Source organism: Corella eumyota, chromosome 6 (assembly GCF_963082875.1).
Source record: "Corella eumyota chromosome 6, kaCorEumy4.1, whole genome shotgun sequence".
NCBI lineage: Eukaryota > Metazoa > Chordata > Ascidiacea > Phlebobranchia > Corellidae > Corella > Corella eumyota.
The window spans coordinates 2,837,825-2,858,277 of NC_137495.1; the positions used below are offsets into that span (position 1 = coordinate 2,837,825).

Below are 20,453 nucleotides of genomic sequence, written 5' to 3' on the forward strand. Positions count from 1 at the left end.
CAGAACAAAGAACTAGGGTGAGGCTGCAACGAGGCTATTGGGCTTGTTTTTGACAAACACAGAATTTTGCAATCGTCGCGATATTGCGAAACGTTGTATTGACTCGCCTACGTTGCAAAGCAATACGCAATCGGCATTCACACGTAGCTCAGTGTGTTAGGTTCACCGGTTTATGATTGAACAATTTCTATTCCGCTTACGACTGAGATAAAACACGTTGGTCTTGCGAAAATTGGTTGAATTTAGTGTCATCAGATCATTTTAAACTCAGCTTAGAAACTAAGAAATTAAAAAAAAAATTGCAAATTAAAGTATTTAGAAAACTGTTTAAATAAGGACGATTTTACAGAAATAAATAGATATCGCAAGTAGTCGTTTTTAGCAAATTTCTAGATACCATAAACATGATGATTTAATGGAAACAAACATAAAGCAAATAAGTTTTACTTGGGTTTTACAACATTGTTGTTGTTGTTACGGTTTTTACAGTTTGTCTGTAAACTGGTATTTTTAGTTTTGTTTTGTTTTTCGTAGGCAGAGCAGTTAGTGGTACTGGTTAAGGTTATTTTGTAAGATTTCAAAATCATCAAGAAAAATGGGACACGATTTAGAAATGGAAGGAGACAACGTCTTCGTTGAACCCAACAAGTAAGATTTAAGACCATAAATTAAATGTGGGATTTGCGTATAAAAGTAAAAGTAGGCTCATGCCAACTCATTTCAATATTTGTTACAATTTAAGTTTTTTTTACCAAGTTTTTAGGCCAGTATAAAGTTAAAACAACAATTTAAATTTTACAATAAAGATAGCACAAGTAAGATAATATGTTTAACCGATGTCTTAAGTTGTTGTTTTTTGAAATGTAATATTGACCACGTTTTTTTAGTAATTACAGCAAATTTCATGACCCTTGGACTCGAACTGGATCAAAAATGAAAGAAACCGATCTTTTTATTACTAATACTGATGGTTACAAAATAACAAGAAACTCCTCAACCGCGGTAAGCATAGTTACCATGACAATATTTCAAAATTATTCATTTTTTTAATATTAAAAGGGTTGCATAGCAAAAACCAACGAGTCTCTAAAAATTGGGCATTTTGTTTAATTTTTTATATTCCTGATATTAGGAAAATAATTTATTTAAAAAAAAATTGTCTTAAAAAATTTTTCGTCTCTTCGATTTAACTAACCCAAAAAAAAATCGATTGAGAGTCGGTCAAATTAAAATAACTATAATTTCAATCGATTGAAAATTAGATTAAGAAATCAACGTCAATACTATCTTGACATATGTCAATTTATTCTAATTTTGATTGGTTTACGACCAATAAACAAAAACAATACCCAATTTGGTCTTTTGATTGTCCAGCAATTGTTATTGTTTCGAAATAAAACAATAACATTACAATATTCAATTAATAAAATAATATTTTTAAAAAGGAAACTAATTGTTTACAATAATTCAAAATTAAACATACATTAAATAAATATCTTTATTAACATTAATATACACCCATTGCTTATTGATTTATTATATATACTATTTTAAACATACTATTTTACCGGCAGCGTGGTGTAGTGATAAGAACACTTGCTACACCACATGAGGTCGTGGGTTCAATCCCCACTGCTCTCATGCTGTAGCGCCCTTGAGTAAGGCGCTATAAACGGTATAAACTCCTGCTGAGCCAGCACTTAATCAGCAGCATAATACCGGGCAATTATAGTCTCTATAAGCATTCGACTTTCCCACATCGAGGATAAAGATATATCCAAAAAAAAAACGTAATACACTGTATATATAGTTGTAATATTGTTTCAGTCAGTACAGAGCTATAACTTTGGCCTAATTAACGTTAAGACAGCTTTTAATTACAACAAACCCAATTTAAAATTCACAATATGGTTAAATCCATCAATAATTTACAAGCCTGTCACATTTTAAGTAGCCTTTAAACAGTATAGGTAATTAGAATAACCACAACGCAGGATTTAACAACAAAACATAAAATTACGTCAGTTTTCCTTAACACACATTAAAGGTATATTACGTAACTTTAAAAAATAATTTACTACCTATGACGTCAGCTTTTTCAAAAAACAAACAAACTTTGTTTGACCTGTTAAAGTTAAGGTTATTACCGCATAGTTCTCGTGCAAGATTTTTACGATTTAATTTCAGGAACTCAAAATTCGGAACCGAAAATAATTAAACAGAACACACCTACTTTTACAATATTATATATTTCACCCTTTTAAAATTGCTTTAACAAATAGTAAGAACAAACAAACTTTAAAAGCTTACAATAAACACGCAAAAATTAATCAGAGTATCACGACCAAATTTAATACAAACTTATAAAATCTCTTTCTCTTAACAGCCATTGACCGACAGCCAACGTAAACTTAGTGTTTACCATCATGAACCACAGAGTGGATCCGCATCATTTTCCATCAGCGTTTTTAACCTTATGAACGCTATTCTGGGATCAGGGATTCTTGGTCTTGCTTATGCTATGGCCCAGCTTGGAATCGTACTTTTTTTGTAAGTATTTTGCAGGGTTAATATGATGTGAAAGTAAGTGTCCGATATACGATTTTTTTTTAACAAAAAAAATTTTAAACATCTTACTATAAAATATGAACTCAAGAAATACTTCTACAACTAGGAGCATTAATAAACAACCATAAAACCTACAAACTAACAATTAAACACGCTCTTAAATTTAAATTTAATCATTTTAATTTGTTTTTAGTGTAAGTGAAGTTATCGTTGCTTTCTTTGCGATCTATGCAATCCACTTACTCCTAATTTTGTGCGATCAAACCGGGGTTAAAGCTTACGAAAAACTTGGATTTCGAGCATTTGGGTTACCAGGACGAGTAAGTATCAATACATTTAGCTTGCATATTATTTAAACCCTTCTTGTTGCCGATCTTAACACACAAACAACGGTACAAAGTTCTTCTAAAAGCATTTTAATGCAGGCTCTTGTGGTAGTTATTTTCAAGGGCGGTTTTAAATTAATTTGATACTTTACCAAGGCAGTTTTGGACTTTATTTAACAATAAGCAATACCCAAATTTAACACGTGTTGATTACTCAAGTTTAAAAAATGAATCATTTCATAAATCGCTGGTCTTAAAAATTAGGAAACCAAAAAATGACGTCATCTCATTTCTGCACATTCAAGTCGTAAACGTTGACATAAAGTTAGCGACAACACGTGGTTTAAAAAGTCGGTTAAACATTAAACCTAATTGAATTAAAATGACAGTGACCTGAAGTAAAAACAACAACAAAAACAGCTTTAAAATTATCATAAAGTCACAAGATTTTTCAAGTAAAATCAACAGTCCGTATATATATCCAATGGCCATAAAGTTTTACGAGGCAGATAATTAAATTAAAAAAGCAAATATTTTTCGGTAAGGTGTTTGGATACCGGGCAATTAAAACAATTTCAACGAATTGCGTTCTGTTGTTCGCATTGTTATTTTCCTCGTTAGTATTTATCGCCAATCGGCACACGATAAACTTAGCAAATGTTAATGTTTATGCATGGCATCAAAAATTGGCAATTTTCATTAATACCAACTCGGGATAAGGTTGGGGTAATTTGATTGGGTAATCATATTGTGGCGCTTTTTAAGTTCAAACTTCATTATTAGGCGCTTACAACTAAACCCAATATACCTAAGAACATAAGGACAATTTCACAAGAAATTAGTTAAAAAAATAAATATTTTCTATCTAAGGTAAAAGTATTTCAAATTTGTGATTTGAAATAAAATAAAACCAAATGATGTGTTACAAAAACACATATTAAAATCTTATTAAATAAGGGGGCTTATACAAATTACTTAAAAAAGAAAATTTTTTTTGATAAATTCTTTGTTTTAAATTTAAATGTAACTCAATTGAAAAAAAGGAACCTTAACAGATGTTGACTACATTAAGACACACCAAAAGTACATGTTGATTTTGCATAAAATAACGACACGTTTTTTGCACTTTGCACCAAACAAAACAAACATAACACCTCGTTCTTGTTTGCACATCTTATTTCAAAGTTGTTTACTACATTTAACTGTAATTGCGTAAGAGTAAAACGGACTACAGCGTTATATAAGGTTATGGCGCTCATATTTGATTGACTGTTTAACCGATATTTTATCAGGCCATATAATATTATAAGAGGCAATAAAACCCTTATTTTAAGTTTTAATAACTTCTTGAAGGTGGTTTTGGTATTCACACTTGAATCAATATCAAAAACTTAAACTCACACCTTTCAAAAACATAAAAATATAAGTTTTTCAAATCGTATTAGTACAACTACCAACAGTTTATTAAAACTATATTTATTTATTTTTCAACAGATCACAGCGGCCATTTGTATTTTGTTGCAAAATATCGGTGCCATGAGCAGCTACCTCTTTATAGTTAAATACGAGCTTCCTAATGTTTTGATGACACTCCTAGGCATGAACGAAAGTGACGGGTAAGCATTAATAAATGATGACGTCACTACTGATGACGTCAACATGTCAAGCGACAATGTTTAAATTAAAAAACAAATTTGCCATTAGTTGGGTGTAATTTTGTTTTAAATTTTTTTCTAGGTCTTGGTACTTAAATGGAGACTACTTAGTATTATTGGTGACCTTCTGTATTATCATGCCGCTTGCAACGCTTAAAAACATCGGATTTCTTGGTTATACGAGCGGGTTTTCAATCTCATGCATGTTCTTTTTTACTGGAGTCGTAAGTTTTAGTTAAAACAAAAAAGTAAAAAAAAAAAATATTTCAGATTTAAAAACTATATGTATTTTCAAAAAAACAACTATTTTAATCTTTAGGTTATAGCCAAAAAATTCTCAGTTGAATGCCCATTATTTGACCAATCAATATTCGAACATCACGACAACAGCACTAACGTCACAATGGATCATGGCGACGACGATTCATACGTTACAAATTCGTTCAACGATACAATAAACTCTCTAGCGACCACTGCCGGCAACGCAATAGCTGACATAGCGAAAACGACCATGGTAGTGGTGCACCAAAATACAACAATCATGGAGATATCAAAGGAGGATTTGTACCAAAAATCTTTGGAGGAAAAAGCGTTTGAAATGTACGAGAACTTTGGCCCTCAAGTCTGCGAAGCAAAACCGTTTGCTTTGACCGATCGTGTAAGTTAATCAGTAATTGCTATTTACTTTGAACTATTTTAAACTTAATGTTAAGCGTACAAACATATCTAAACTCTTATCAGGTTATTTAAACATACTTACACATTCAGTATTACAGATGGCACGAACATATTTCAAAAAATATTTGAAAAACCCTAACAAAATATTCTTTAACAAATTTTGAACATCTACAAAGTATTTTAACCTATGTCTTCCAAATTAACCAACCCACAAACTTAAAATATAGCTAACTAACATTTTGACTATTTAAACAGTGGGCTTACAGCATTCCTACGATGACATTTTCGTTCGTATGCCACACAGCAGTTTTACCAATTTACGCCGAGTTAAAAAAGTAAGTAAACTCAAATTTTTATAACACGTTATATATTAACTAATTTTTATAAAACTACAGTCTTTGTATTACACACCAAATATGTGTTCATATACCTTAATATAACACAAGAAAGCCTAAAATTAAAAATTAAAATTACCTTACTTAAAATTTTGTAAAATAATCCATTTTCAATCATGCACATAATGTTGATAAGATGCTAATATCCAAGTATATTATATTACTTGACGATACAAATTTTTAAATATACTACATTAAACCTAAACAAATGCTTTATTATTAATTCAAGTGAAAGCCTTAGTACAGTTTCCACGCTTTTAATTTTCCGACACTTTCGCTGAAAAAAAAACGTTTAAAGAAATTCCGCAGGCAAACTACGAATTTTGCTATGCTTGGCTTGCACAAGCTTCACGTTACTAATACATTCTACTAATGTATTTCTTTTTTTTGTTTTTAGTCCTAGTGCGGCACATATGCAGAAAGTTGCAAATACTTCAATTTCTTTATGTTTCATCCTTTATTCATTGGCTGCCTTGTTTGGATATCTTACTTTCTACAGTAAGTTTATAACAGCCTTTTACAATGTACATATATAAGTACATCCTTCAAGATTTAATATAAAAACCTACCTACCAATTTTTACACCTAGACTTTCACCAAATTTTTAATTGCCTTTTTTGCCTAATGCTTTATTTTAAACTGAACTAACTCATGTACAATTGTTGTAGCCTTAACGTTGCCTAAATCTAATTTCTCTACTAAGATTGGATGGAGGCCGAAATGTTGCTGATGTACAGTTACACCAACGCTGCTGACATTCTTACTTTGATAGTGCGACTAACCGTCCTGTTTGCCGTAGTATTAACCGTTCCACTTACCCACTTTCCTGTAAGTTAAACAAGTCACAAGTTACACAACCCTTTTATCCGTATATAAACGACACCGTATAGTCTGTACTTATCTATATAAGATCATATAAACAGTATAAACCAATCAATTGCTCACTCTAAGAGCAGCAACTTTACCATAGTAATATAGTTTAACATCCCTCTATGTGATTTTTTCCGCACTGCAAACATATTTTTTTATTCCAAAGGCCTCTTAATTAGGCATATATATAACCTAGCAACATTTTAACTAAAAAGAAAACTTTGAGCAACTTGATTTCGAAAAATTTTAAAGCCTTTTATATTTTTCTTTCAGGCCCGTAAAGCGTTGACTTTCCTCCTTTTCCCGGACCGCGATTTCTCCTGGAAGATTCATCTTGGTATCATGGCCTTCCTTCTCTCCCTGATCAACGTCCTTGTCATCTTTGTTCCCAGCATTCGAGAAGTGTTCGGCATCATCGGTAAGATTATAGGAAGCGTTGATGACGTCATTTAATTATGACGTCATCAATTAATGCCATTTTTTTTACAAAGCATCGCATACTTTCCTTTTAAGTAAATTTTTAGCAGAAGTTTTTTAAATGAAATAAATTTATTAAATCTTTAGGAGCAACTGCATCTACCATGCTTGTGTTTATTCTTCCTTGTATTTTCTTCATCAAACTTGATCCACGTCCTTTTAAATCGTTCAAAAAGTTATCCGCGCTCGCGATGTGCATCTGTGGATTAGTTCTAATGATCGAAAGCTTGACCGTGATCGTAGTTGGATATTTCAACTAAAGCTCTTTCACGCCACCATGTGGCAAACTTTGAACTCGTGACGTCATCAACTTGAATATCATCGCCTATTGGCTGTCATTAAGTTTTTTCTTTTCCTGGATTATGATTTCGTTCAAGAGATTATTTGGAATTTTTCGAATATTAATTCAGTAACAATTTAGAAGTTTATTGACCTATACAAAAGAAATGCAATTGTTCCTAGATTTCTTATATTGTTTGTGTTGTATAAAAGTACTTGTGATCTAATTAAGCCAATTACCCAATTACCTCCGCACATTTTAATGTGTTTTAGTTTAATTCCCTTTTTATACTGTGCATAAATTTAATCGAATCCAAGTTTAATTCAAAATAAATTTGTTTAAAATAAAAAAAACTGCAAATTATTCGACATTAAGAATATAATCAAATATTAGTAACAAACTTTAGGTCTTAAATTCGAATTTTACAACACACTTTGTCATCTAAAGATTTTTATAACCGACAATATAACTTTATAAACAAAATCGAAACTTGCTAAATTAACATTTTTAATCAAAAACTGATTTTTTTTACAAATATTTTACCAAAAACATCCAAAATTTTATATTTATACAAAACATCTAATGATATTATTGCAATACCCTTATCTGACAATTAGAAGTTTTAATATATATAACAAATGTAGAAGAACATCACGTGATTAAGTTACGCAAAAAACAAAAATTTATACTCCATACAAACTTATAAAACAAATCAATACAAAAATTTAATTACATAAACTCCTTCTCGTGTTTAAAGGCACCAGTGAATTTATTAGTTCCCAACATATTAACAAAATCAAATAATAATTAATATCAGGTAGTAACATCATCATTCAAAATACCCTAATACAATAATAGTTAGACTTTCAAGCATGAGGACGACTCCACACACAATAGTTATAACTGCAAATATTTTCTTTGGTGTCTTGATTGGTGCTTCGTCGAGTTTAAGGTAGAAAACAGAAGGTAGAATAAATACAAGCATAGTGGAAGATGTAGCACCTTGAATAAAGCAAAAATGACTTTATTAAATATATTTTTTTACACCAACTAACGATATTGCGCAGTGGCTAAGATTTTAAAAAGTCACTACTACAGGAGGCCCTGGTTTAGTTCTCAATGTGGTGTTATTGTAACAAATCCGCCATTTAATTGTTTACTGTAACTTGTTATCTGTTCCTAGTAACGTGTTTACACCTTTAGTCACGTGGGCACATCTTATATCTGTTGTCTGTATCACGTTACTTACAAGTTAAAAGTGTAAGAAATGAATAGTATGAGGGTGTCGTAGTGAACAGCCTGATGAACGGTTGTAATTGGTTGCTTTATAGTGTTGATTATCGTTTTGTAAATACATTGTGTTTTATACTGAACTTGTACGAGATTTGAAATTAACGAATTAGGTAAACGTAGAACCGACAGGGAGACTTATTTACGTTGCAATATGTTAACAGCCCTATGTTAACTCCTATGTTAGAGCCCAGAATTTATTTGCCGTATTGTAATTTGCTAACTTAAGACTAAATTAAAGTCATAAAAACCCTACTATTAGGATGTGATACAGAAATGGAACTGTAGTTAATTGAAAAAAAGCAAGTATATTTGTATTAGGAAATCCAATACCTACGACACCGAAGACCTCTCTAATATCTGGAACAAACACGACAAATATGTTGATTAAAACCATAAAACACAACATGATCCCAAGATGGCTTATCCACGAAAATGGACGATTTCGAAACAATAGAAATGTAACAGCTTTTCGAGCCTAAACCAAGAAGAAAATGTAATAATTCTAACTCAATAATGTTAAAAACAATCTCTTTTATAAAAAAGTATTTTAACAAAACATTTAACCTACTTAATGGATTTTAAAAGGTAGTTGTTGCGATAATGAATATATTAACAAACAACTATGGAGCACTTACAGGAAAATGAATTAGAGGAACAGTTAGCACCACAGCGATAAGAACGGTAAGACGAACAATCAAAGTTAAGATATCTCCAGGATTGGTGTAGTTGTACATCAATAACATTTCAGAATTTACCCAATCTATCAAACAATAAACAGATATTTACTTGTTTTAAAATGTCAGGTATTAGTAACTATTTAATAAACATAGTTTACGAAATTTTATTTTATTTTTATTTATTTACAAAATTTCACATAAGTTTATTTTACTTTAATAAATTTAACCCCCCTTACAATAACCAACATATTTATAAACTGTTCTAATAACCTTTTTTTAGGTTTATCTTAATATACTTACTGTAAAAGGTAAGATATCCAAACAACGATGCGAGAGAATATAAAGTATAACATAAACCCAATGACGTATTCGCTACTTTTTGCATCCGATCCGCACTTGGTCTAAAAGGCAATTATATTTTAACACAATATTTGATACTAAAACGTATTTTAGAGCAAAAAATGTAAAAATTTACCTTTTTAACTCGGCGTAAATTGGCAATACTGCTGTATGACATACAAAGGAAAACATCATCATTGGAATACTGTAAGCCCACTACAATAAAGACAATCTCTAATTAAAAATATTTGAAATATTTTTTTGAAAGATTTATCTTATTTTAAGCAACACTTACTCTGTTTGTCAACGCAACTGCTTTAGCTTTGCACTGCTGAGGTCCATTCAAATGATAAAATTCCTCGAATTCGCCATATCCATGAGATAGATCTGTAATATTTGGACCGGTAGTGTTCGCTAAAGAGTCCATCGAGGAGTTTGTTGTTATATTTTCAAACGTTCTGGTATCCAACGGGCATGGTACTGTAAACTTTTTCGCTATAACCTAAATAAAAATCAGGAATTGTTCAGAATAAGTAACTACAAATAACATGATATTTAAGAATGCAATAATCAACTAATTTTTTACTCACAACTCCAGTAAAAAAGAACATGCAAAAGATTGAAAATCCACTGGTATATCCAAGAAACCCGATGTTTTTAAACGTTGCAAGTGGAATTATTACCAAAACAGTCACCAGCACTACTAAGTAATCTCCGTTTAAATACCAGGACCTAATAAAAATATAAAATATTGGTAAGCAAAAATAAATTGGACCTTTGAAAGCTGATAACAAAACCATGACAATTATGACGTAGTCATTTAATGCTAAATGAATAATTTAGGCATAATCTTCTGTAAAAACAGGATTAGTAAATAATATCGTTGCGGTATTGGGCACGTTATATTAAGTGGTTTTTAATTTATAAAAATAAAGTCATCAATATCAGATCAAAAAATATTTAAAAGGTCAGATGTTAATTAATTTGTAAAAACACTTTTACTTAATTTTAAATCTAGTCACTTAAGATAAAACCAACAAAAAACAATTTAAATGGCAAACACTTGAAAAATATTATTAGTTTTTTTTTATAAATCTAACAAAAAAGTTGTTACCCATCTGACTCGTGCATTCCCAATAATGTCATCAGAACATTTGGTAACTCATACTTAATAATAAACATGTACGAACACATGGCTCCTGTGTTTTGTAATACGATACAACATGCTGCAACGACCTTGAAATAATAACAAATTAATTATTAAATTAAAATAAAATAAAATCATCTTGCAGTGATATAAGAAAATGTAAATGCTAAAGAAATTGTTGTCTTTTATACTATGCCAAGCTTTATGACTTTTTCGAATTTCTTTAAATCAACTGATTTTTGGTACGTTTTACACTTAAATTTTTATTTGATTTCTTGGAGTTAGTATACTAACCATTCCAGGAAGACCATAAGCCTCTCTGCCAAGTTTTTCGTAAGCTTTAACTCCGGTTTTATCACACATTATAAGAAGAAGGTGGATTGCAAATAAAGCAAATGCAGCAACGAATGTCAAGAAAAAACTAAAAACAAAAAATAAAAATTGATTTATATCATATAAGAATGTCATAAATATGTTGTGCACAATATAACATAATTTATGGTGTCGGCGTATTGTGCTTAATTAATGAATGCTATGTTATACGAGTTCATATTCAAGGGTAATTAAAATACATTCAATATAGAGGAGTTTATTATCACATAGTTTACATACAAATACAAATATATACCAATTTTGGGTAAAACAAAACTCAATTAAATCCTAATTGAATGTGGTTATGTCAAAATGTTTTTTACGTAACATTTTACAATCTGTGCGCACAAGATGAGCAAATGTCATGGTTTAAATGTAAGGAATGTGAATCTACTACATCGAGTTAAAACATAACAAAAATTTTTTGAATTAAAAAAGTTGATTCAAGACTTCCATACATGACCAAATTGGTATAGAAAACCATACATGACCAATTGGTATATAAAGTTTAAGCAATTTAAATGCAAAAAATAAATATTTTTTAAATAGTTTTGTAGTTGTAAGCATTTATATTTTATATATATATAAAGATCACTAACTTATTACATTATTTTCATTTTAAATTATTTTTTTATTAATTTTTTTTGTTTAACTTAGTATGTCATTTAATTACTAATTCTTAAAAAAACGTATTCTAGTGATTGATAAACCGGTTAAACTTATCGACCTACAAAAAATACGTAAAATATGCCCACAATATTACCGCTATGGTGTTTGGGTTTTTGTGGGCGGGAACCTATTGTAGATTTCTATTGGTTTAAACTACTACGGTACGATGGTTAACACGTTAAACGCATATGTTCCCACTTAATTAAGTCATCCGTAGTAAAATTGATAAAAGCGACTTTGTAGTCAATGTGTTAAGCTTCAGTTAGGATGTAATACAAGAATTTTTACGGTATTGAAAAAGTCTATATTGATATTTGTAAAAAACAGTTATTTCATTGCATTCTATAGTTCCAAGCCTACATATTCTTTTAATCAAAACTTTTAAATATTTGTAATACTATTGTACAATACATATTGTAACTTTGTAGTATTTAGGAATTAAATGTAACATTTAAAAGTTAGTAATTAAGTTTTGTTAAACTTTTCAATACATTTTTAAGGACATTCACTTTTGTTTAAGGTAAAATACACAGAAGATCTTATATTCTATACCTATTATGACCATACCATTTCCACAGAGATATAATACATTAAATTAAACGTTTACTTACAAGAACAAAACATATCCAAGCTGGGCCATAGCATAAGCAAGCCCAAGAATTCCTGATCCCAAGACTGCGTTCATCAGATTAAAAACACTCAACGGAAATGAAGCTGTTCCTTTCTGTAGATCCTGATGGTAAACACTTGCTTTGCTGGGTTTGTGCTTAAGCATAGCCTAAAACAAATAAGTCATAATTAAAAAGTCATATAGTTTTTTACATTGTGCAAGAAGAGTTGTTTTTGTAAAGGCAAGTCACATATTTATTTAGTTTTTTTGTGAATGTTACATGCACATTTATTTTTAAACTTTTTAAAGAAAGTTTTGTTTTATACTATATTATTTTAGCCCAGATATTTAAACATTTATTCAAGGATTTATATTTCAGGGGACAACAAGCTTTATATTGACATTTCACCATATTTTTATGGAATATAACACAAAGCTTTTTGTGTGTATAAGCCAACTATTGTCCGAAACATCTAAAAATAACTTCATTGTTGTAGTCATATGCTACCGTATGTAAGATTTACGAAGCAACAGAATAATACTATAAGCAGGATAAGATGCGCAAACGTTAAACTAATTCAAAATATTCGCCAAATTGATAATAAGGTTTTAGGTTACAATATTATTATAAGGTTTTAAGTTACAATATTATCTCGTAGTAATTTCATATTGCTACGGAAGTTTTCATATGAAAATGTTGCAAATTTAAGTTTGCAATAGCCATACGTTTTTAATATTTTTCTTGCGAAAATGCGCTGTAATGTCCGACATATAATAAGAAGGAAATATGTAAATATGGACAATTAGCAATTAACTGCTCTAAAAAAAGTTTTTATAAAACAATTTTAATGTTTCAATTTTGATGATATTTCGCCAATAAAGCAACTCTTATTTTATAACTTGATTAACCGATAGCAAAGTGAAACTAGTTTATAAATGGTGTAATTTATAAATCAACATTTTTATATTAAGTCTAAATTTTTAATTACAAACCTTTGTTGAGTTTCCTCTAAAAATAGGAGAGTTATCATCCTCCAAAAACACATCATTTTCATTATTTCTTTTCCTCGATTCTCTTCTAGTGTATGGGTCAGCAGTTCTAGAACCATGCCGACTGTAAAGAATTTCATTTGATATCATAATTAATTCAATATTAAAAAGTTTAATTTTCTTGCAATATTTTTTTCAATGTCAGTTTAAAATGATTTTGGTACTAAATAATTTAAAAGATTGAAATTTTTCAGGTACTTTAATGTTTCTTGTATACATAACAAGTATGTTCGTTGTATGTGATTCATTGTTTTAAAATAATATAAACACAGAAGCGTTAAGTCATAGTATTGTGTTCATATGTTTATGGTGTTATTATATTTTTAGAGTGTTTAAACCGAATTAATTTTGAATGAAACTTACCCGTTTTCAACCAATTCAATTGAATCCATTTTCTTGCAAGAAATTAGACAGAAAATGATATTCCTAAACTGTTAAAATATTCTACTTAACTTCAAATAAAATAAAAAATTATTTTATAACTTTTTATTAGTCACTATTCAGAGAAAACTACTGATTTACTAACTCAACTGCCTGGTAAAAGGGTTAAATGTTTAAGTTTTCCGCATCAGGAACTAAGCATTTCTACTCAAACTTTCCTGAATTTATTCACAATAAAACGCCCCCACACTTTCCGTAACGTTGCTCAGCGAAATAAGAGAATGATTCGTGCAACGATTCGAAAAATGTGCGTCACTTACTATAGCAAAGGCGAGACTGTACGAGAGAGAGTGCATGAAGCGGAAATAGTTCGCTCTCAAGAATAAATCAGGTCGTGTCACATCTCTGGCGTTTCCGTTCATATTTTTCATTTATCTAAACATTCGCGGTCGATAATCTGGTATGATCAAACTCTAATTGTTGTTATGTTTAGAGCAAGGACATGATTGTAATGGCGATGGAATGTAACGTTTAGTTGCATGTTAAAATGTCTCTTCCTTACGGGACATAAAAAAATTATTATTTTCAAAATTAATTTAAAGAAAAAAAAATTTGATTTAAGAAAAAACTTAAATTACAGAATTTAAAACAATTTACGCTAAAACCAATGAATTTAAATATTTTATATTTATTTATTTTTTAAATATAAATGACTTACTAAACCCTTAAGCCCATGTAGGGGTTAAACGGTACGCTCTCTTTTTCTTATTCTTAATAAAATTGTATCTTGAGAAAAAAAGGGGCCTGTGAAAGTTTCTACTATCAGGTCATGAATGTAAACAAATCACATTTTTGCCAGGCCTAAATTTTATTTCAAACGAACCGAGACATTGCATACAAAATATAAGATTTCCTGTGTAAGTAAATGCAAGTAAAACCGGTTCTTCCAAGTGCCGTAGGTCGTTACACCAATTAAGCTGATCTAACTACGAATAAAATATCGTTTAAACATGTTTTAAAGATCACTTTAAGCCAACTAGGTGGTCTGCAGAGAGCTTTGTACATCGTGACATAGCTCATTTAACCACGCATACTTTACCATGTTAACATAAACAACAGGGTTGCATAAACAATTCTATCTAGCCTATTTCTAAATTAAAAAATAATTTAACATTTTCGGCTATCTGGGCTTGCAAAATAGCGACCTGCAAAAATAACTGGCCTTCAAAAAAGGGCAGTTACATAATTTTATTACCGACTTTTATAGTCTTAGCCTTAACAAATTAATTTTTAACTAGGTTTAGTATTATGATATGTTTATCAATAAACGTATATCCCATTTACGTAAATGCACGATCGATAGGTTATCAACATTCATTGAATTTGCCTGTCATATCATATATCCTATCTTGTCCAACTCGACATTTAAAACGCCTTTCTATTTAAAGCCTTGTCTGTATATATACATTAGCCTATCTATACGGAATCGCAATACCACGAGCTTTTAAGCCCAGATTTGAACCAGCCGAATAGTTTAAGAATAATCCAGCTTGCAATCGACAAGGGGTTGTTAAAATCTGTGCGAGTCAGTTCATTCAATTCGCCTTTATACGCGAAAACGTTTACAAAGCAATTTCGATATGTGGATTTTGCAATAAAGCAACGTCCATAGGAATTTCCACATTGATTTGCAAAAAATGTTTATATTTTGCTTTGTGGCTGAAAAATAAATTTTGCAATGTAATGACGTCAGAAATTGATTTCCCAACCTCTTTTATATTATTACTCAGTTATAACCTCGTTTGAACTGTTGAAATGTGTAATTTTATCTCAAAGTTGCATTTTAACACAACAAGAATTTTGCAACGAACGGTAATTTTTGAAGTGTATCTTATGCTTTATTGCGTAAATAAATGTGTTTTGTTGTAGAAATAGTGGAATCGAATATATTCACATTCTATTTGCCAAATATTTTTCATTCCTTTGGGTCAGGAAAATTAACCAAAGCTTAAACGGTGGTTCATGATTGAAACCCAAAAACCAAACATTTAAAAGGATTACACTGCGTTTAACCAGTAATTTTTCAAGTTAAAATGACGTAGATTTCAAGGTTTAGTTTCCAGTGGAGCTCACACTTTTAACTCTCTTTCTCTTGTGGTTAACATCTAATATTTTCTCGATGGTTATGCCAGGGTTGGATAGTGCGGTTGCTAGTATTGAAGCCCCTTCTTCGTTCGGAATTTTACCTTAAAAACACAAATATTTACTCTTGATATGATATTACTGATTCAAAAAAAAGAGAATTAACCGTTCTTAATATTATCAATTTAGTATTCATACAGTTAACAGTTATTCTAGATTAATTGTTTATTTAGAAACAATATTTATTGACTTGTCATTTTTTTGTCCTTGTGTAGAAAATTAATTCGATTTGACCGCAAAAATAAGTAAACAATTATTATTAATTGTTCGCCAAAACATATTTAAAAAACTCTACTTTATTAGAGCAACCAAAAATTTAAAAAAAAAATGTTTAAAGTTGTATTAAAACAGAAATTGTTTTAACAGAATTTATAGAAACAAAATATTCCTATTGTTTATGTTTCATTATTGTATCCTAAAAATTTGTTTTTCATAAACTTTGTGTTAGTAAATTTTTACCTTATTATTTAACGCACTATAAATAACACCCAAAAAACAGACAAAAAAATAAACCTGTTTTTCCTTTCAACACCACCTCACCCATCCATGCACTCTGTGGAAATTTATTTTCTCGAATTTCCAAAACAATCGACCGTGAGGTTAACTGTGAGGTGGCAAAACCACGAAATACGAACGTGTGGTTCCATCTAAACAAAACAAACCAAAAATATTTACGAGAAATTTTGGCAAGCCGAACAACAGGCACTTACATTTAGAAAAAATAAATAAAATTGTTTACGAGAAATGTCGGTAAAAACAAAACGAGGAAATGTCAATATTAATATTGGTTTGTGTATTGTGAATCACAATAAATGCTATCCTGTAACTGCTACATAATTAATATCGGTTTATGTATAATAAATTAACAATATTGACCTAAAGGTTAAAAAGGCATATTATATAATAAATATCTAAATAATATACATTTCCTTGTGTTTTTGTAATCATGTTGAATTATACCGGCAGCGTAGTGTAGTGGTAAGAACACTTGCTACACCATACATGAGGTCGTGGGTTTAATCCCCACTGATCTCATGCTGTAGCGCCCTTGAGTAAGGCGCTATAAACGGTATGAACTTTTGCTGAGCCAGCACTTAATCAGCAGCATAATTATTGGGCAATTATATTCCATACTATCCCAAACGAAAACAGGCAACTCGAGACTGGGTCGGAGTAACTGATGTTACTCTATGTTAAGCCGCGCATTCGACTTTCCCACATCGAGGATAAAGAAATATACAAAAAAAAGAAAATAAACACACAATTAAAGTACTGCTAAGCTGTTTTTAATTAAAATATGAAATAAATTTTAATCTTAAGTCATCTTTACATGCCTGTGTTTTTCGTATGCGTTTTGTATAATAAACGCAGTCTGCATGTTTCTCCCTCTTGGCTGTGTTTCCGGGGGTACTAAATTAACTCTCACGCAGCACTTTGTCGCCCTGTGGCGGGCAACATGCAATCCTTCGATGACGTCGACAACCAGTTCAGGTTTACAGCTGGTCTCGTTTACCAATTCCCTTACTGTTTCGTAGGCATTGTACTGATTCGCAGTGTATACGCTTTGCCTTGAATTAAAATAGAAGACTTTTATTCATTTAAAATTTAAAAAAAACGAAGGTTATTAAAATCATTCATTTTTTTTAATTTTACATACAATTAGATATTTGCAAAACTAGAATTTAATGTTTGTTTTTGTAATTTACTTTTTCTTTTTTCGACTTTCCCTTCTCTGCTTTTTAGTGAATAACACAACTGCTTCCAACGGGCTGTAAGTTACTCTAAGTTTAATCTGAGGATTGGTCTAAAAATACAATTTGTTTTTATAAAAAAAAATTGAAGTCTAAATTGTAATTAATATTTACATTTCAAACTAGAGCAAAAACATTAAAAAGAAATTTGGAATTTAATTTGTTTTACCTTTGTTTCCTCTTCAGATGAAATCTCTCCTGCTCTGATAGCATCCAACTTCTTGTAATATTCAACTAGAAACGGACTCGGCTGATATTTACCCAACGAGGCAAGAAAAGCTTGCCTCATTTCCCGCTTTCTTTTTTCCCATTTCTGCGGGTAACAACGACGATATCTCTCGGCTTTTTCCAGCAAAGTTTCGATAGATTGGTCACGTGGCAAAGATACTCGATATTGGTAACGATATATTTTGGACATTCCGAAGACTTTTCTTTGTTTTCTTACATTTTAAAACAAAAGGCTGACAGTAAACTTTATAAACTATTTGGCTAATCTTGGAAAACAAGTTTAATGAAAGTTTTTTGTTTAATTCATATTTCAACTTGATATAATTGTGCCTAAACTCGATCTACTTTAATGTTGAGTTATAATCAATTTCCTATGGTAAGTTTCTACTGTTAGTCTAAAGTCAAGGCTGTTAAGCATATTCAAACATAATCTATACACATTTACATACACTAAACTGATCAAAAACAATCTTTTGCTAATATCAAATTCACCTGAATTGTTAAGTGTTATCAAAATTGAAAAGGAACATAAATGTTAACATGTCAACTACACCGAAACTTCCTTTTTATTGAACGATATTTGACGAATGCATAAGGAGGGTTATATTTCTTATAAACTTATTCATTTGTTGTATAGATTTGGAATATAAATTTTGCACAAATATTAAATTTATTCATTCTGAATGTCGCCTTTAGAAAGGCTGGTATTTGACATACAAAACTAACCAGTAGGTTTCAAATGCGTAAAATTATTTGTGTTAGGTCCAAGATAGTAATAAAAAATACCAAAGTACAAAAATGCCATGTTTTATTTGCTGTATGTGTTAAACAACCTACTTTTACTTAAATTTCATTTTTTATTAAAGATTAAATATTTAAATAAAATTTTATTATGCTATGTGCGCATAATAAATAAAAACCAATTAATCCAACTTAATTACCCTAGGCTGTCAAAATCAATGAAAATTCTTCATTTTCTAAATTGATTTTGGTTGATATGCCAATTTTTTTTAACAATGTAATGGAAATTAAATGCCAATAATATTTTTTAAATGTCACTATACATAAGGCAAGGGTAAGTAAAAAGTTTTAATCCCAAAAACGTTACAACTTTCGACTAAAATAAACGCTTTCGCATTTAAAGCGGAAACGAATGCCACGAGAAATCGAAAAACTTTTCAATTCGTGATAAATGATCAGATGTTTTGGAAAATCCAGTTAATGTTATATTGCAGGCTTGACAAAAACGTAAACAAATCATTGAAATCTAAGTTTTTATTCAGGCTTTCAATGGCTATGTTACATTGTACTGATATCTATAATAGTTAAGAGCAGAATTAAGAATCCATAAATATTTACTATTTAAATCAGCATATTAAATATGGTTTAATTAAAAGAAAAAAAATATGCATAACTTGGTTAATTACTTTTATTTATAAAATGGCGATCTTTGTTTTTAAATTTTATAAATAAAACCGTTTTATTTAGAGCAAAATATGTAAGCATGTCTGTACTACGGGCCTCTGCTATTACTGAAGTAACAACTAAAAGTTAGTTTTAAACTTGAAAAAAACATTTCGATAAAATGAGTTTAATAACTGGTAAAAAGTCCAGAAAAAGTTCGAAAAAGGTTAGTTTTTCCGATAGTTTAACCGATTCTGAAGGTTTAAATTTAAACGAAAATAACTCTGGTTCCGAAACTGATCAGTTAATAACAAATAAAAACACAAAAATAACAAAGAGAAACCCAAGCCTAAGCGATGAAGCATTTGACGACATTTTTATCGAAGAAGAAGAAGAAAAGAAAAACGAATCAAGGCCAAGTTTTTCCGAGCGATTTTTCTCCAAAAAATCCAATTTTATCAAACGAATATCGAAAAAATTTCCCAAATCAAAGCAAGCAAAACAGCCGAAAACCTTGCTGGCAAAAGCAAAGTTATATCGCAAAACCTTCCCGAATGAATGGAAAGAAAGGCAAAACGAAATAAATGAAAAATACCAAGTTTCTTTGGGCCATGTTACACAAAGTGAATTTATGAAACAATATCACGATGAGTTGGATAAAATAAAAGATTTGCAAGATTCGAAAAAGCAAAAAGAAAGAAGAAGTGTAAGTTAAATGCCATTTATTAAAGAATTAATAGACAAATAATTTCAATATAATAAGGCTAATGAAAAGTTAACCAAATACCTTAAAATATAATTCACATTTACTTTAATTTAAAAAACGATCAATAAAAAACAAAATTCCCTTTTTTTAGCCTCCAACCTGCTCACTGTCAATTGAATTTATTCCAGTTCAACCAAAAATCAAAGGAAAAGAAAGAGATACTTATAAAAGGTGAAGTATTTCAGATATGCAAACTATATATTACTTAACGTAAATGTTAAAACATTGGACATTTAAAATACTTTATCACCAATGTACGATTAAGATCAAGTTATATATTGGTCTTTACCAAACACTTTTACACCACATTCTATC

General features: G+C 30.1%; 3 protein-coding genes across 3 annotated transcripts; 1 reads left to right on the forward strand and 2 right to left on the reverse strand.

Annotated features, from left to right (window-relative positions):
* The first annotated feature begins 261 nt into the window (after positions 1 to 261).
* On the forward strand, positions 262 to 7,584 carry LOC145754618 (putative sodium-coupled neutral amino acid transporter 6). Its single transcript, XM_082570698.1, has 12 exons — positions 262 to 648; positions 888 to 1,002; positions 2,387 to 2,550; positions 2,762 to 2,888; positions 4,389 to 4,510; positions 4,632 to 4,773; positions 4,869 to 5,207; positions 5,483 to 5,562; positions 6,020 to 6,120; positions 6,326 to 6,450; positions 6,766 to 6,910; positions 7,057 to 7,584. The coding sequence occupies exons 1-12, from the start codon at positions 596 to 598 to the stop codon at positions 7,227 to 7,229; spliced, it is 1,686 nt and encodes a 561-aa protein (XP_082426824.1). The 5' UTR covers positions 262 to 595; the 3' UTR covers positions 7,230 to 7,584.
* On the reverse strand, positions 7,538 to 13,861 carry LOC145754619 (putative sodium-coupled neutral amino acid transporter 6). Its single transcript, XM_082570699.1, has 12 exons — positions 13,770 to 13,861; positions 13,350 to 13,470; positions 12,358 to 12,524; positions 11,000 to 11,126; positions 10,673 to 10,794; positions 10,149 to 10,290; positions 9,854 to 10,060; positions 9,695 to 9,774; positions 9,520 to 9,620; positions 9,178 to 9,302; positions 8,873 to 9,017; positions 7,538 to 8,251 (listed from the first exon to the last, which is right to left on the reverse strand). Exons 1-12 carry the CDS (start codon positions 13,796 to 13,798, stop codon positions 8,079 to 8,081), a joined length of 1,539 nt encoding a protein of 512 aa, XP_082426825.1. The 5' UTR covers positions 13,799 to 13,861; the 3' UTR covers positions 7,538 to 8,078.
* A 1,721-nt stretch (positions 13,862 to 15,582) lies between these two features.
* LOC145755454 (uncharacterized) lies at positions 15,583 to 18,216 on the reverse strand. The gene is made up of 5 exons (XM_082571694.1): positions 17,910 to 18,216; positions 17,696 to 17,793; positions 17,324 to 17,557; positions 16,503 to 16,636; positions 15,583 to 16,033 (listed from the first exon to the last, which is right to left on the reverse strand). Exons 1-5 carry the CDS (start codon positions 18,156 to 18,158, stop codon positions 15,900 to 15,902), a joined length of 849 nt encoding a protein of 282 aa, XP_082427820.1. The 5' UTR covers positions 18,159 to 18,216; the 3' UTR covers positions 15,583 to 15,899.
* Positions 18,217 to 20,453: the final 2,237 nt, after the last annotated feature.

What these genes read in the sequence shown, in the direction of transcription:
- LOC145754619 (XM_082570699.1), bottom strand. Translation starts at nt 13,798, where the DNA reads ATGGATTCAATTGAATTGGTTGAAAACGG. An exon ending in TTCCTCTAATTCATTTTCCT is followed by an intron (nt 9,018 to 9,177) that starts GTAAGTGCTCCA and finishes TTCTTGGTTTAG; the next exon opens with GCTCGAAAAGCTGTTACATT. An exon ending in AGAGGTCTTCGGTGTCGTAG is followed by an intron (nt 8,252 to 8,872) that starts GTATTGGATTTC and finishes GCTTTATTCAAG; the next exon opens with GTGCTACATCTTCCACTATG.
- LOC145755454 (XM_082571694.1), bottom strand. Translation starts at nt 18,158, where the DNA reads ATGTCCAAAATATATCGTTACCAATATCGAGTATCTTTGCCACGTGAC. An exon ending in CATCTGAAGAGGAAACAAAG is followed by an intron (nt 17,794 to 17,909) that starts GTAAAACAAATT and finishes TTGTATTTTTAG; the next exon opens with ACCAATCCTCAGATTAAACT. An exon ending in GAAAGTCGAAAAAAGAAAAA is followed by an intron (nt 17,558 to 17,695) that starts GTAAATTACAAA and finishes TTTTAATTCAAG; the next exon opens with GCAAAGCGTATACACTGCGA.
- LOC145754618 (XM_082570698.1), top strand. Translation starts at nt 596, where the DNA reads ATGGGACACGATTTAGAAATGGAAGGAGACAACGTCTTCGTTGAACCC. An exon ending in GGCATGAACGAAAGTGACGG is followed by an intron (nt 4,511 to 4,631) that starts GTAAGCATTAAT and finishes ATTTTTTTCTAG; the next exon opens with GTCTTGGTACTTAAATGGAG. An exon ending in TTCCACTTACCCACTTTCCT is followed by an intron (nt 6,451 to 6,765) that starts GTAAGTTAAACA and finishes TTTTTCTTTCAG; the next exon opens with GCCCGTAAAGCGTTGACTTT.